Source organism: Chionomys nivalis, chromosome 2 (assembly GCF_950005125.1).
Source record: "Chionomys nivalis chromosome 2, mChiNiv1.1, whole genome shotgun sequence".
NCBI classification, from domain to species: domain Eukaryota; kingdom Metazoa; phylum Chordata; class Mammalia; order Rodentia; family Cricetidae; genus Chionomys; species Chionomys nivalis.
The window spans coordinates 54,870,946-54,888,366 of record NC_080087.1 but is presented as its reverse complement, the minus strand read 5'-3'; the positions used below and the strand labels follow the sequence as shown (position 1 = coordinate 54,888,366).

The window sequence follows — 17,421 nt, the reverse complement described above, 5'->3', positions numbered from 1 at the left end:
TAAATATCTGTCCTTATACCCACAGGTAAGTGAAGTCTTCATCCCTCATGCAAGAGACTGAGACCATTATAGAAAACCATATCAAAACAGAGAGTTTCGGAGTCCAGAAAATTCTGTGGGAGAGAGGCCAGAAAGACTGTAAAAGCTAGAGGGCCAGGAGTTTGCTGTGAGACTGTCTCTCCTAGTAACATCGGAAGCTACACTTCTAAAGTCTATTAACATGTTTGCCCATACATAACCTGATCAAATAGAAAACATCAAAGTGGACAGGGGAAAGCCCCGAAGTCTCAACCCAACACAAAGGAACTATAGGCAACTACAAGAATACGGAGAGATGAAGAAATGGTCTTTCCCGTGGGAAGACCCCATCAATTGGTTATCCTATGCTGACTAGGCAGTCCTGAAAACATATATAAAAGTAACACTATACAGACTGAGCAGGCTGTGTATAAGAATGTATGTGTGTATATGTATATGTGTGTATATATATATATATATATGAATATATGTATACAAACATGAAGCAGTAATTAATGAAAAAAGAGGCCATGAACTGGAAATAGAACAAGGAGAGGTATATGGGAGGGTTGGGAGGAAGAAAAGGGAAAAGAAAATAGCTTAAATCATTTGAGTGTTTACCACAGATGACAAAGACTACCACATTATAAGGATAGGACAATGAACACAATGCTTTGATTAAAGTCAATACTCTGGAGCTTCAGTTGCCATAAGAAAATTATGACTTTCCTTCCCAATTTTCCTCTTCTTGGGCACTGGTGTGAATGAGTGTTTGCATCCTCCAGTGTTTTTATCTTTCCCTACTTAGAGAATGCAATTCTATCTGAGCAACTGTTAAGTAGATTTACTACGTTTATTATTTATGTGTATATGTGTGTGACATGTGTGGGTGCTCACAGACACACCGAAAGAGCAGGAAGGGATGAACCAGCCCCAACGAGGTCAAATTTTAAACACTCTATAAACACCTAAGATATATATTGTCTAATTTAGTGCTTCAGAGTTTGATACACAACCATAAGAATTAGTTTATGATGCTTCAACCTTCTGTACCTTTATTATTTTTTTCTATGACTGGGTTTCTCTGTGTAGTTCTGGCTATCCTGGAATTAGCTCTGAAGACCATGATGGCCTCGAACTCAGAGGTCTGTCTGTCTCTGCCTCCCAAGTGCCCCAACACAGTTGTATTTCTAATTCCTTGACTAATCTTGGGCTGAGAGAGCTATCAAAAGCTATTACTATTTTCCCATTTCTTACTGAGTGCCTGATAAACGATGATTTATAAAAATTCCCACACACACTTTAACTATCTCGATTGTAGTCATGTCCACCATGCTCGGCTTAGAGTCTTTGGAAAGACGTTAAACCATTCTCCATCTTTATTTACAAATGATATCATTTCTTTTAAGCTGTATCTTTGTGAGAAGTGAGACCTACTGGCAAGGTGAGTACTTTCAGAATTGATGGCATCATCTAGAGTGGTGTTTTTCACCGACAGCAGAAGACAAAGAGATCCTAGAAGAGACTAACTCACGCTTGATCATAGCAGGTCTGAAGTTCTGTTCTTGCCAACATATGATACCAGAATCCAATGAGAGAATTTTTCTGAGATTTAGCTGTTGCTGACATATGATAGAAGCTGGTAAAACAAATAAAGCTAGGAGTTCCCAGTGACTTAAGTAGCTGTACTAACTAGGACCACTCAACTAGTGCACTAGATGGTAAGAACTCCATGGACTAAGCAGGAGGTTGCCCATTCACTCGGTCAATATGTCTAGCACACCGCCACCAGTGTGGGCTAGAATCAGGTGGAGCTTCAGGTACAGGAAGCGGGGAGAATGGAAGAAGTCTACTACAGGGAAGGCTTTCCTGTCCAGCTGTTTAAACTTGATTCCTCTCAGGTGATCACAAGGGGAGAAGAAAAGCATTTTTTAGAAAGAGGGAACAGGGATTCAAAGACCAGAACATAGGTAAGATTAAGGTATACTCATGTGTTGACATACCAAAGAGTTCCACACTCCCAGAAAGGAGTATAACAAACGTTTGTTTATCAGAGGGTAACCTCACAGGAAGAGTAGTGATCCTCAGTCCTCTGTATGGGGGATGTGGAGGGCAGAGTGTGACCAAGAAATGGGTACAGAGAGACACTTTTTGCTTAGATTTCATTTCTTAACTTACATCAAGAGAGGTTTGCTTGTTTATTTTTACTAGAATTACATGTAACTGGTGAGAAACTGTTATATTTCATGTTAATAGTCCAGCTTAGCCACTCACTTATTGGAAGCATAAAATGCAAATTACTTAACCTATCAGCAAGAGTGATTATAGCACTTTCATCAGGAAGATTTGATTCATTATCTCTTTTCTATCTGTATTCTCAGAACTGTAAATTTCACAAGTTCACTCATCCATCTTTAAGATAACTAGTTTGATGAAAATGGCAAGTGATCAATCAGCTAGAACCTTTATTATTTTTAAATAAAAGAAATTGTATAGATGCCCACTGTAATCTAGGTTTCAATAAACAACACACTATCCTATATAACCAAAAACAAAACAAAAATAACCTAAGTCATTTTTACTAACTATTTAAATTGTAGTGTTAATTAAAAATTATTTATTAATGTGTGTGTGTATATGTGTGTGTGTGCCTCTGAGTGAGCTTATGTGTATAACATTCATGCAGGTCTCTCATGGAGGCCAGTGGGCACTGGATCCCCTGGAATGGGTGTTATAGGCAGTTGTTAGCTGTCACATGGGTGCTAGGAACCGAGCTCAGGTCCACTGCAACCGGAGTCATCTCTCCAGCCCCAACTGTAGCATTTCTTAGACTTTTAGAAGTTTATCTGTGTAGAATGCTTACTTCATTTTTCATACTGGTTTCATATCTCACTCTACACTGAAGAGTGGATGCTATCTCCCTGAAGAGTCAAGAGTGTGTTTGGGAGTTCAGATCTACTAAGCAAGGCTGTACCTTCACAAGTTGCTCCTGTTTACGCTCCAATTCTCGGATTTCTTGGTTGAGAATGACTGCTACATGCTGAGGCTGGCTCCGACATTTGCTACAGATGCCATGTTGAGTCAGGTCATCGCACACAGGACAGTGTAAAGTGGTGAAATACTGGGAGATAGTGCCTTTCCGCCCTTCCAGTTCACTTCTGGAGGAGCTGGTCGCTTTCTGGATCTACAACAACATCAGTTCAGAAGTTAAGTCTGGTGGTCTTCACAGGAAAGCAGCTAGTCCCTTAACTACAGGTTTTTCTTTCTTTCATTCAACAAATGCTGAATAACTATTGTTTTAGATACTGGGGTATAGAAGGGACCAAAGCCTTTACTTACCTGGACCATTTAAAAAAAAATAAATAATAAAATGATTTTATTTATTTTACTTTATGTGTATGAATGTCTTGTCTGCTTGTATATATGTGTAACACATACATGCCTGTTGGATCTCCTGGAACTGCTCTACAGATGGTTGTGAGCCACTATGTGAATTCTGGGATTGAACCTGGGTCCTCTATATGAACAACAAGTGCTCTTAGCCACTTAACTATCAGTTTAGCCCCTGAACTTACACCATCATCAGATACCTTGTTTTGTTAGTCAGCAGAGTGTAAAGGTCCAATGAAAGTAAAGCCAGATCATTTCAAAGTTAACTGGATACATGTCACCCAGGAATTCTTCAGTTGACATTAATACTTATTTCAGGGATCTGGTACTCTTTTTACATTGAAATAATATATTCTGTTCTTGGAGTCTTATGGTGCCATCTAAAATCATTTTGAATAAATATTAAGGAGTAAAATATCTTAGAAATGTCATTGACTTAGAATTCTTGTTGGTCTTCGCAATTAAAAAAAAAACCTTCAGTTTCCTGGCTTCTAACCAAGATTTTATATGCCAGTCAGCACAAATTCTCTGAAGTAAGTCTTAACCTTAGCTTCCTAGCTTATATTCTTCTTCCAATAATAATATACTGAAATTTGAAATATTTATAGGACATGTGTTATTTAGTAAACTTACTCTTGGTAATTCATGATACCAGCTGAAGACATCAATACCAATAAGAGAGAAGATTCTTGCCAGAGGTGGAAGAATTTGCTTGGTGATATAGTAGGTGGCATTCAGTCTCAGAGACGGATCCTGTAGGACTTCTGCTGGGCGCCTTATCAGTTGGATAAGGGGCAGTCCGGGGGTCCCATAAATAATGACATACGGTACTCGTTCTCCAACCCGAGGCTCAGAGCGCCGGTCATAAGTAAGCATTTTCCTGTTCAAACCCAAATGAAGTACACAGTCAGAATGTAACAGAAGGAAGGCACCTTCCCAGCAAATTAATTCAGAATTAAGCTTGAAACCATGAGCAATCTACAGGACTACCTTCAAATTAGACTGCTGCTTCTTTGAGAATTATATACATTTGGATCAGCTGCTGTCAAGTAAGAAACTTACTCTCTACAGCACCATGAACCAAATGGTGTGAGACCCTAGTAAGTATTATCTAACAGGGAAAGAAGAGAGAACTGACTAAACAATCTGCTGCAGAAAGAAATCTAAATGCCTGCTCTGGCAGTTCAAAATAAGGATGGCTTAGTGATTCTATGGAAGAAGCAAACGTAATCAGAAACATCACAACTGTATTGCATTTAGTTTCCTAAGAAAAGCCCAGAAGAGGAGATCTTACAGAGCACAGGGAACATCAATGTGGGAAACACTGCATCGTGGCTATTGTCTTTTCTCTTACTGCTGCAGATGGCCTCTGCAATGTCCTGGCTGTGTCCTGAGGATTGTTAGGCTGTTGTGTGCATCATTACCTTGTAAGTTCAAGAGCTGGAACACAAGCTCCAGGTCTGTAAGAAAAACTTCCTCTGTACTCCTTGGCAAAGATAAAATCTTGTATGCTGGCTTTCCCTTCCACAAGCTTCATACATTGCCGCTGTACATACTGTTTAATTAGACTTATATCTCTTGTTTCAAACAGCAGCTTTAGAGAACGTTCAAGTATCTTAAAACAAAAAGATGCAGAAAAGATAAACTAGCACCCAGTATGTTTCAGCATTATCACTGTACTTTCATCAAAAAGCTTTCAGGAATTAAGTCAAATACAGACACACACACACACACACACACACACACACACACGCCCTTGATCTTGTGATTAGATAATAAAAATGATTAGAGACTGAAGTTTGAGATGTTATATAGCCTGCTGTTTCTAAGAATATCACACAGCTTGAGAAAAATCATACTGGAATGATATTCTGATGAAACATTTGCCATGTGATGAAAAACATGAAACTTGTTTTTCTTAAACATCAAAGCACTTGAAGCGTGAGAAACAGGACCAAACCTTATGTACTAAAAGAACCCAATTTAGCTAATTTAGAAAAGATAAAGAGAATTTTAATATTACCAATGAGTCAAATAAAAAAAAAAACAGCCTTTTTTATAGCTTTGTAAGTGACAGTTTTCTGTGTTGTAAGTATGTGTGATATGACATAATCCATCACAAAGTGGGTTGACAGAGGAAGTTCCAGTCAACTTGGAATGAACTCAGTTACTTAGGAGGGGTCTGTAGCTTCTCATCTTCATGCTGCTCCATACATTGTGGGAGTTGTTATATGAGAAGCTATCCTATCATCAAAGGTGACAGGCAATAAACTCTTAATTCTGAGAGAACAAAGGTATGGGAAGAAGTCTGAAACTAAGCACTGAAGTAGAATAGTTTCCAACTAGAAATAAAATTCTCAAAATTCACTTATTTTCCCCCCATAGTTCTGTGTCCTTAAACTAAATGCACGTTTAAGGACAGTTACATCTATACCAGGTTCTTTACTACTTATATCTCACTGTTGTAAACAACATATATAGAACCTACCTTAGAAACAGCAGGGCAAGAATCTCTTCTGACTGTTTCTATTCCTTTTGCATCAAATACTGGGTCCTTCTGATCCAGAGTTTCATACATGTAACCCACATATCTCTTTTTTGTTTGTAAAACACAGGGCAAATATACCTGTAGTAAAATTGACAAAATGACTCTTAGTAACCACCTTCCTCAAACTGTGACTAATTTTCTTTTATTGTTCTCTGTATTTGGATACCACTATAAAATGTTTAAATATTCCCAAGGATGCAATGAACTCCGATCTACAACCTGGAATGTGAAAACACAGAATCAATTGCTCGTACTTCTTGATCATTTACTCCTTTTTCTGCACTGACTTGCTTCTACTTCAAGTGACACTTTTTTCAAAAGCCATCAATTAAATATTAATTTTAAATTACTTTATATCAACATATAACATAAATTAAAGTTATAAGAATAAGCAGTGAGAACTTCCTAAAGGTTTGCTGCTACTGGATTCCCTTGTTCCTTCCAGAGATGCTCTGTGAAAAATCCAACTATTCTCCCTGCAACAGCAGCTTACCACATACACTGCTTTGCACTTTGTAGCTTTAAGTCAATAGTTTTCTTGGGAGAGCATTGCATTTGAGTGTGGAAGGTTCATCTGTCTTAAAGCTACAGAATAGCCCATGGTATATGTGTGCTGTGACCGAGGTGACTGATCACCTCCTAAGGGGTCCATGGTGTATGGGTGCTATGACCGAGGTGACTGATCACCTCCTAAGGGGTCCATGGTGTATAGGTGCTATGACTGAGGTGACTGTTCACCTATTAAGGGGCACTGAGGATGTCTGAATCTTTAGGCGTTAGAAATAACGCTGTGGTAAATAACCTTACACCTTATTTGATTTCATCTTTAGGATAGATCCCTGGACTGATAGGACATTCCTTTTATTTTAAATTACAAATTTTATCCTTTTTGTTGCCTCTAAGCTCCCCTCTTCCCCAAACCCTCATTTAACATTTCTTATTTTTCTTTTTAAAAACACAGTCTCACTATTTTTTTCAAAGTAGCTTTGAATTCCTGGGCTTAAATGTGAGTCTCCTTCCTAAGCCCCCAAACAGTTAGGACTACAGCCATGTGCCATGGTGCCTGGCATATTTATTTTTTTTTAATCTAAAAATAAAAAGTTTCTGTTTGTCACAGTCAAAGTGGTAACTTGAAATATATGTTCGTGTGGAATGCCCAAGCTTTATCAATAAGCACATTAAATGTACATGGCCTTAATATCCCAATTGAAAGGCAGAAATGATCAGAAAAAGAATAAAAAATAAAACTATTCTTAAGATCTATTAGAAATCTACATAACATAAGGGCACAAAAGAATTAAAAAAATCCAAAAAAACTAAAAAGCACCTGATACCTTCCTACTCTCACATCTGCATTAATATTAACAATTTTATTGCTAATATTAATGAAAAGAAAGGTGGAAAAAGTGGTCTTTTTTCAATATAAGGAATATTATTTTAAAAAAATTCTTTTAAGGCAATAAAACCTAAATAAAAACTAAGAAGCAAATCCATGATTACAATGCACACTTTAGCATCTCCAACTTGTGAGTGACCAAGAATCAGCGAGAAGAGATATGTTTCCTCCACACAACCAATGGAAGAACTGAGCAATGCTTCCCACAGCAATCTCATCATTCTCAGAATATACACCATTTTCCAAGGTCACACGGAACATTTACAAAGACAGGCATTCATCACATGCAGACGTGGAGTAAGAAGATGTCAGGTGATTTTAGCCCTTAGTTGTTGACTGCTGAGGTTACAGTCAGCCTTTGTAACTTCCTAGCTGAGGGCCTAGAAACTGAAGCAGAGACAAAGACTCTGCTGTAGCTTTTCTAAACTCCCAAACCATAAAATCTGTTGATATGTTGGCTGCCTTATACTATTAAGGTTGGAGTGGCCTGTTTCATAGCAAAAGTAAATGAAATCATCTTTTCACATCTTAAGATATTTCTGAAAAAAAATTGGGAGGCCTGGTGGATACAGCTCAGTTGTAGAGTGTTAATACAAGCCAGGCCCTAACATTATTCCCAAACACCACACATAAACCCCAAACCAAACCAAATGAAACAAACAAACACAACTATATACATACAGCCTTCCGAAACTGAGAGAGTATATAAAAGTAAAAACTTTAATAGCGTATTTACAGAGCTACAGACTGAGTGACAGGAACTTGTAGAGGTATGTAGACTCTGCATGTGATTAGTAACACTCTAGCTCCTTACCTTCTCAAACTTCAATTTCACTGGCTTAGGATTAGTAGCAGTAACAGCTTCAGCAATTTCTTGACCAATCTTAAAAGACTGCTCCTTAGTGGCTCCTTTCAGTAGCACAAACATACTAAGAGATTAAAAAATACAGCAAGGTAATGCAGAAGTCATTGTAAGAACAAATTTCATCCAGAGTCTCTAAACCAAGACGATCCACTCCACCCTGACTGTTCCTTCTTAAGTAGCTTCCTATCACAGCTTTCCTGTTTACCCCTTTCTCCTTGGATTCTTACAAGATACCTAGTTACGGCTCTCAAAGGCTCAGGTACAACTAAAACTCAAACACTGAAGCTGCCAAGAAGGTCCTAGATCATCTGCGGGTATTCAAGGTGGTGCATGGCACACAGTTAAGTTAATAAAAAAAAATAGTCTTTTAAAACTGTACTCCTGCCCCAGGATTAACATACGATTAGTTTTCTGTTACTACAGATTAGTTTTGTTTTTTCAAGAATTTTGTATAAGTGGAATCATATCATACATACTCTATTGTGTCTGGCTTCTTTATTTAGTATACCTGAGAGGGTCATCTATAATGTTGGGATAACTGGTTTCTTTTTATAACTAGAGATCCCTATATCTATATCTCCACTGTCTGGATAGACGATAAAATTTCTATCCTTTCATTTGACTATAATGAATAAAGTTCTAAGGAATATTTATATGCATCTTTTTGCACAAACATCCTTTTCTCCTTAAAAAACTGTACTTAAACATACAGAAGTGTGACTGCTGGTTTTTATGCTAAGAGTATGTTTAATAAATGACTGCCAAATCATTTTTAATATAAAAAGTTATTATTTTTAGTTTTTTTCAGATACAATGATGAATATAAGAACAAGAAGTTAAGCTATGGTGACAGAAATCAGAGATGTGACTGCATGGTGGTGCTGGTATGAAAAATGAGTACTGACAGTAGAGGGGAGAAAGAAAAGAACTTTTATAGCAATAGAAATGTTCTGCTGGGCAGCAGTGGGGCATGCTTTTAATCCAAGCACTCGGGAGGCAGAGGCAGGCAGATCTCTGTGAGTTTGAGGCCAGCCTGGGCTACAGTAGATAGTTCCAGGACAGGAACCAAAGTAACACAGAGAAACCCTGTCTCGTAAAACAAAAACAAAACAAACAAAAAGAAATGTTCTGTAACTTGACTAGAGTGGTGGCTGGTTACTCAGGCCCATATACTTTTATATAAACTACATGCTGTGCACTTCTGTAAAGGCTATATATTTCAATAAAAGTGATAAAACCAAGTGTGTTAGATATCCAAACATGTCACATTTGTTACTTTGCCAGATGGGCCAAGTGACCACAGCATAACACATGTATTTCTAGATCAGCACTCACCTCTACGTTCTCTAATTCTCTCCCCCATCTGTCTCTTAGAGTGCTCACTCTTCAGGACCAGACACAAGAAAGCACATACTGTATAATTCCGTTTATATAAAATACTTGAAAGAAATAAAACTAATCTACAGTAATAGAAAGGGACTCATGTTAAACCTTGGGTCAGGGGTACAAAATCCTATAGATATGTTTAGTTAGTATATGTATACACACTTAGAAGCACACTCAGTATACTTTAAAAGTTACATGTTTGAGATTTTACTTAATAGTATTAATGGGCTTATTGATGAATACTCTGCTGTAGTTAACTTGATTTCGAGCTACATTTCAAGGAAATGACCCTGAATTAATGTGAAGTTTTGATCACAGTACATAGATGAGTAGTCTAAAATGGAAAAGATATCTTTGTTGTTACAACTGTTTTTGAGATGGCCTTGTTAAGTAGTCAGTCATGCCTGGCCTGCAGCTCAACATGTAACCCACTTGAGCCCAGAACTTGGGGTAATCCTTCTGCTTCTTGTCTGTCAAGTCCTAGGACTACAGACATTAACCACACCTGGTAAAAAAGAGTGTCTTACATCCAATTCTCATTGTTGCTGTACTTTTAATACATTTAAATAACATTCATCTTTGGGCTACATAGGTTCAAGTATACATTTAGAATTATAATTAGTACACATTTTAGGGATTGTCTAGAATGTTTTTCTTAATTATGGTCTGATGAATTTCCCAAGAGATTCTGATTTTACTTCCCTATCCTGAAAGTATATATATTTATACTGGAAGTTCTTCCCTACACCGCCTAAGAATTACTATTATAAATAGCTTTAGTCATTGACTGAAGCAGGTTTTATTCCACTGGATGGAATAAATGTTAATGAGAATCATTACTATATAAAATAACTGTTTGAGCCACTATAATATACAGTACGCTTATTTAATACACTTAAGTGGGTGGTAATAAAAAACAGTCTCCTGTGTCATTTTGATACTCTGGTAACTGACACTCCTCAATTGGAACCCAAGATTCTTTATGAATCTTGATCCTTGAGATTGAGGGAGGCAAAGGTGACTCATCATCATTTACCAAGTTCCTTCATTCAGTTGATGAAGTAGTTGAGTCAGAAGCTATGTGAACTATGATTGGCCATGTTAATATACTAAAAATATAGCTAGACAGATTATAGATCCTTTCTTTCAGTTGAAATTTTTTTCCACTCTGCCAAATATTTATTATTTCTAAGGCATTTTCAACCCTTTATCATAATCATCCTCCTAATGAAAAATTTATATTTAAGCCGGGCGGTGGTGGCGCACGCCTTTAATCCCAGCACTTGGGAGGCAGAGGCAGGCGGATCTCTGTGAGTTCGAGACCAGCCTGGTCTACAAGAGCTAGTTCCAGGACAGGCTCCAAAGCCACAGGGAAACCCTGTCTCGAAAAACCAAAAAAAAAAAAAAAAAAAAAAAAGAAAAATTTATATTTAATTTGAATAAAAGTAATTATTAAGACATACATTTTGGAAAATTTTTGTACTTCTAATAATTTATTTTTACCTTGCTGTTAGAAGTCACAGCCTAAACAAATTGTCCTTACACAGATCAAGTAATCAATGACGATCAAAGTGATACTGTCCATAAATTTAGCTGACTGGATCTCAATATTCTTGTGAAATCTGATATATAGGGAAAGCATTTGCTAGGAATCAAGACATAAATTTACATTTATGTCTCAATTATTGACTAACTGGTGATAATTTCTTACCTAAGGGCATGAACTTCCAATAGTATATAAATTGCTAGCATAAGTAATTCCACATACCCTTTTGTTCTTAGAGCCTGTGAGCATTGGATTTTGAAATTATTTTTTAATTTAAATTTTTTTTAATATTTTTGTTTTAAAGGCAGAGTCTCACTGTGTAGCCCTAATTGGCCTGAAACTCTCTATGTAGATCAGACTGGATTTGAACTCAGAGGGATCTACTTGCCACTGTTTCCCAAGTGCTGGGATTCAAGAGCATATACCACTATGCCTGGTTTGTTTCAATTCTTAAAAGATTTTTAATGGTATTTAACATTCAGTAAAAATCATGCTAACTTATGATCCTATGTATCACCGACTAACACACATAGACTCTGAGTTAAAAACAATTTAAGTATTTAGTTTTCTTCTTTTCTACAAATTTTGCAAAGAATTCTAACTTAATGAAGTTTGTTTTAGTACTTATTTTGATAGACTACCAAGCAGAAGTTTAATTGAGCAGTGAAATGCCCAAAGACAAACCAAGGTATGGCTTTTGATGAGCAACACTGGAAAATATTGATGGAGCTTTGAAAACATCAAATTATCCCTATCTACTGGTAGTGAAAAGGTTGCTACATGCAACAAGGTCTCACTGAGCACTAATATAATGTTGGCTGTATATATATTTTTGAAGGACTGAGAGGATTAAATATTATTTAAAGATCACTCACAAGTTATTTTTATTGATTAGGAACATTCTCTCCCATTGTTCTGAATAATCATCAGAGGTGCTGAGGCAAGTGCTCCTAGCTTGATCACAATGGAACTCTAAATTTATTATGAAAACCACTTCAGTCTGCAACAAATTAGAATACCTACATTCTAGAAGGACTTCAAGGAGTCAAACAAGTAAGATGTTACATAAATAACTGAACCTTGAAAAATATTAGAATGAGTAACAAATCAGGGTAATGTTAGTAATCCAGGATTCAAAAGATATCCCATTCTTTACCAGGATGTAAATGGGCTTGGAGAAGTCTGCATATTCTCTAGGATAAAACGAGCAACTGTATTTATCTGTTTGCTTCTCTTAAAAGAAGGTCAACAGATTTAATAAAAAGTTAACAGCGTAAGGCTTTGACAACTGTCTTTTAAAAAGATTATTTTTTTTGTTCTTGATTATGTAGGGTATATATGTGTACATGTGTAGGCATGTGTTTATCAAGGACAGAGAATGACAATGACTGCCCCTGTCTATCATTTTTCTCCCTTTTTCTGCTATGGTGACAGCCAGCAAACCAGAGATATTCCTGCCTTTGCCCTCTCTAGTGCTGGGGTTCCTCATGTGGCCATGTCTAGTTTTTAATGTGGGTACTGTGAATCCAAATTCAGGTCTTCAAGGCAGGATAGCCAATGTTCTTACCAACTCTGAGCCATCTCCCTAGCCGGCAGTTGTTTATTGCTATTGTTATTATTGTTACTGCTACTGCTACTGCTATTCTAAGGGACTTAAATACAGTGACTCAGAAGAACTATCCAACCAAGAGATCATAAGGACAAGAAGACTGATCTAGGAGTAAGTATTTAAAAGGATTTTCCCTAAGCTATTTCAAACACCAAAAAGAAGGTATCAATAAATGTAAACAAAATAAAAAATTAACAAGAAAAAAGCACACCCCCAAAACAAACCAAAAACCCAACTATAATCCCTAAATCCATTACCTGTCAGTATCACCGTAAACAACCCTAGCGCCCCATTTCTTGGTATCATTCACTAGTTTAATTGCTCGTTCCAAGGTCTCTCTGGCTTTGTGAACAATACTATCACCAACCTGTTGACAAAACACATTGGAAATGACTTCTTAACATTGCTCAGTAAAAGTCAACAGATTTTAATAATATTAAAATTTTAATTATTGAATATTTCTAGAAATGAAATAATGTAAAACCAAAATAGCTATCAGTGTCATCACAAAGTTAAAAAACCGAATTAAAAGAATTGACAGCTATGGACTTGCCTTTGAATGTACCAGGAAGTACAATGGATTGCACACTTTTACAAGGTACACAGGTACCTTTGATTCTTGGAAGAATAAATCTTGTTTTTCAAAGGTTTATTCAAGGTCTGTCTTTTATACCCATATAATCAACTAGGGCACAGATGATTATATCTTTCAAAATTAGTGCTTATGATAGTGTGTTTAAATGCCGAAACCAAATTTTGTGACTGATTATAAATATATTTTGGTAAAACTCAGTAAAAGAAAAAAATGTAAACAATTATATGGCAGAAAAATATACTAGCAATATTCAATTTAAAACAAGTAGGTAAATAAATATGCCCCCAGGGTTCTTTCACTGTGGCCAGTGAGTTTTAGCAAGGATCATGGCAGAAGCTGATAAAAGATACTAGGCCTTACGCAATGTGAGACACATCTTCATTAGGCTATATAGTTCGGTAAATTAAGGAGACTATATAGAATTAGTGTTATATCTACTAAGCTCATTGAGATGAAAAGATAGAGAATTCCATCAAACTAAATGGAGCCTTCCCTTTGCAATTTTAAAATAAAACTATGTACTTTTGTCTTTTTGTTAATAATCAAACAATAATAATACTGATGCTTCCCTTTTTGCTACAAAAGTTGAAGTTTCCAAACTAACATAGGATTGAATAGTATTTAGAAAGCTGTCTAAAGCTGCACTGTAGAGTAAACACTGGCATATAAACACAAGAATAGATAATAAAACTGCGAGCAAAAATTTAATTTGGATTTTAAATTAAGATAATATATCCTATTGAGACTTTGAGTATATTAGAAAACCTTGAAAATGTGAACTCTAACTAAATACATTAAAATATGTATTAGCATGCATAGTAGTGCATATCTTTAATCCCAGTACTTAGGAGGCAGAAGAAGGTGGATCTCTATGGGTTCCAGGCCAGCTAGGATTACATAGTGAGATCCTGTCTCCATACAAAACATAATAATAATAACAACAACAATAACAATAAGACAATCAATCATAAAAGCACTGAAAACCATGTTATCTAACAGAAACTAGTAAGTTTTAATAAAATGTTGAATCTCTGTCCAACAGCCACCTTCTCCCAGCACTGAGTTTACAGACATGGTAGTGCATATCACTTATGCACTACTTGGAAACCTGAGGATTCCAAGTTTTTAAGACTGCACAGCAAGCACTTTACTGACTGAACCATTTTCCACACCCACCTTCCCCATGGAGCCACCTTTCCAGCCCAACACTGGCACCTCAGATGCCAGAAGATTACTCTGTGTAACCCAATCTCTCCTTCCACCTTTTTGTGGGTTCCAGGGATGGAAGTCAAGTTATCAGGCTGCTTTGGTGAGTGTTTCTGCTGAGCTCTACTGCCAGTCCCTGAGCAGCTGTGAAGCTCACTTGGTCTATTGCGAACTGTGAGAAGACTCTGTTCCTCCTCTAGCTTCTCTCAGCAAAGATGTAAGTTGGGCACATCACAACCCTCATGTAACATTAAAGATCATTAAGCCAATGGATCTCCTGTCTTTTCTGTCACTAGTACATTTGTTATTCTGCTGCACTGTTTCATATTCATGTCTAATAAACATCTTAAGAAATTAGTTTTGTTCTATGAAAAGTGCTTTTCAACTGATCAAGCCAAATGAAGGTTTTACCTTCTTTAATTGGTACACTAACAAATACAGAAGATTTTGCAGGGCGGTGGTGGCATAAGCCTTTAATCTCAGCACTTGGGAGGCAGAGGCAGGCAGATCTCTGAGTTCAAGGTCAGCCTGAACTACAAAGTGAGTTCAAGGACAGCCAGGGCTATTGCACTGAGAAACCTGTCTAAAAAAGCCAAATAAATAAATAGATTTTACTTTTTGTATATGGTGCATGTACATGTAATTGTGTGTGTGTGTGGGGGGGGGCAGAGGCTGACATTAGGTGTCTTACTCAATTGTTTTTCACCTTTTTTGAGACAGGGTCTTCCATGGAACCTAGAGCTCACTTATTCAGTTAGACAAACTACTCAGTAAGAGTCAACCACCTCATCACTGAGACCACAGGCAACAAGATGTTGCCCCTGACAGTGTGTGTGGGTATTGGAGATGTCAACCTGGGTCCCTCAGGTTTATACAGTAGGCACATTACCGACGGAACCATTTCCCCAGCCTGTGGAATGATTTTTCTTTACTGTAACATTTGGACTATAATTTTGTATCTATCAAAATACTAAAAGGAATTATTTTGTATAAAAGTTACTGTAAACACTACTATAAACTGCCACTGAAACCTCAACTCAGGGTAATAAATGTGAAAATATGTACAATTTAAAAATTATTATTGAATTAAGGGAACAGAATTTTCAGAGAAAATTCACAAATACTCAGGAAGACGCATGTTTATAGACCTAATTTAAGAAAAACTAGTATGCCATGGAAATGACACTTTAGTCAAAAGTTTAAAAACATAAAAAAAATAGTTTGTGTTACCTCAATGCATGGCATTCTCCCCGAGAAATTAGCAGATGTATAGCCAAACGTGACATTTGCTATCAGCTTTAGTCCAAGCTGACGTGCATTAAGCATTCGTGACAGGGCTCTGTCTTGCTTGTAAGCCTTCATTGACTGCTTCACCATGAATCTAGTCTTCAAAATTTCTTCAAGCATTCTTGGTAGAACACCCTTTCGTACTGAAGGCTATCATAAAGGAAAAACAAAGGAATATATAAAACTCCTCAGTGATATGTACAAGCATATAGATTTTGGTAACTAAAAAGGAAACAATTATAATAATGGCCAACTTTCATAAATTGAAACATGCTACTAACAAAAACAGCCACAGGACTAGCAATTGTCAAACAAATGATGAATTTTATTTCTTTTGAAGAGGATTTTTCTTCTAAAACATTCCTGTACTGTTTATAATTCAGATGCGGTACTTCTATGTGAGCTCTGAGAACTCCAGGAAGCAGGATGTCAACTAGTACATAAATAACTACACAACAAATTCAGAGGAAAATGCTGTTCATACTTTGATTGAGACCCCCATCCTTCTAGAAAGACATATGGGCCTGCATCACTCATAACCAACGTCAGGTGTTAAAGATCTCACCCTAATGACCCCACACAGTGCTCTGCATGGAACTCCATTTATCTACCTTGGAAGAATGATGAGCTGGTTGACTCTGCTGACATTCAAACCTGCAGTTCCAGGGACTCTAGGTATTTCAAATCTGATGCTTAGACCACTAAGCCATCCCCTCCGGCCTATATTTATTAGCAATCTGGAAGAGGGGATGAATAATGAGGTGATAAAATTTGTTGTTGCCAAAAAAAAAAAAAATCATTTGTATTAATCAAGACTAGGGAGGATTTATGAGAACTCTGGTAGGAATGAAAACCACAAAACAGTTATTAACTGATGATTCATAGCCACGTGCAAAATAACGCATGTCAAACTGAACAATTAAAACTTCAGTTATATGATAATTACATTTTTGAATATTAAGAAAATCTTATTTTTATTAAGTTTTACACACTAGGTCAAAATGTAAATCAGGTTTTAAATGCTATTAAAGGGAGCTTAAACAAATAATCTATACGTGTGACAAGGAAATTATAGCCTAACCTCTAATTCATTTGGTGTACCCTTTTGAAGCAGACTTGTTCTCTCTTTGTTCTAGCAATTAAAATTGTAATTATTAATGCAAACTAATAATTATTTTTATAATTACACTATTAGTGATTATTAGTGAAAACTTTCACACTTACATATTATGTCTTATTATAAACCCTTCCTATTGTCCTCTCTAACACTCTCCTACCACCCCTCTTCTCTTCCCTTTGCCTTCCCTAGAACCTGCTTGCTTTCAGGTCCTCTCCTCCAAGCCTCTGTTTTCCAAATATAAGAGAAAAAGTGATGTTTGTCTTTCTGTGTTTGGATTATTTTACTTAATAAGTTGAGTTCCATCCATTTCTCTGCAAATAATACAATTTTATTATTCATTATGGCCAAACACTACTCCATTGCGTGTGTACGGCACATTCTTTTGTGTACTCATCTGATGATAAAGAGGATGGGCACTCTGGCTGATTCTATGACTTAGCTATTGTGAGCAGTGC

General features: G+C 36.6%; 1 protein-coding gene across 5 annotated transcripts in view; it reads right to left on the bottom strand.

Annotated features, from left to right (window-relative positions):
• Positions 1–17,421, bottom strand: part of Rev3l (REV3 like, DNA directed polymerase zeta catalytic subunit) — a 136,580-nt gene that overhangs the window by 6,116 nt on the left and 113,043 nt on the right. For 4 of the 5 annotated variants that reach the window (XM_057762652.1, XM_057762653.1, XM_057762654.1 and 1 more), the window contains 7 exons: positions 15,790–15,996; positions 13,016–13,125; positions 8,167–8,281; positions 5,897–6,034; positions 4,833–5,023; positions 4,042–4,288; positions 2,993–3,202 (listed from right to left, as the gene is read on the bottom strand). In XM_057762652.1, the coding sequence (XP_057618635.1) occupies positions 2,993–3,202; positions 4,042–4,288; positions 4,833–5,023; positions 5,897–6,034; positions 8,167–8,281; positions 13,016–13,125; positions 15,790–15,996 (1,218 nt within the window). Of the gene's footprint in view, positions 1–2,992; positions 3,203–4,041; positions 4,289–4,832; positions 5,024–5,896; positions 6,035–8,166; positions 8,282–13,015; positions 13,126–15,789; positions 15,997–16,457; positions 16,584–17,421 lie in introns of those variants that run through there. The other variant, XM_057762656.1, reaches the window with a different exon arrangement.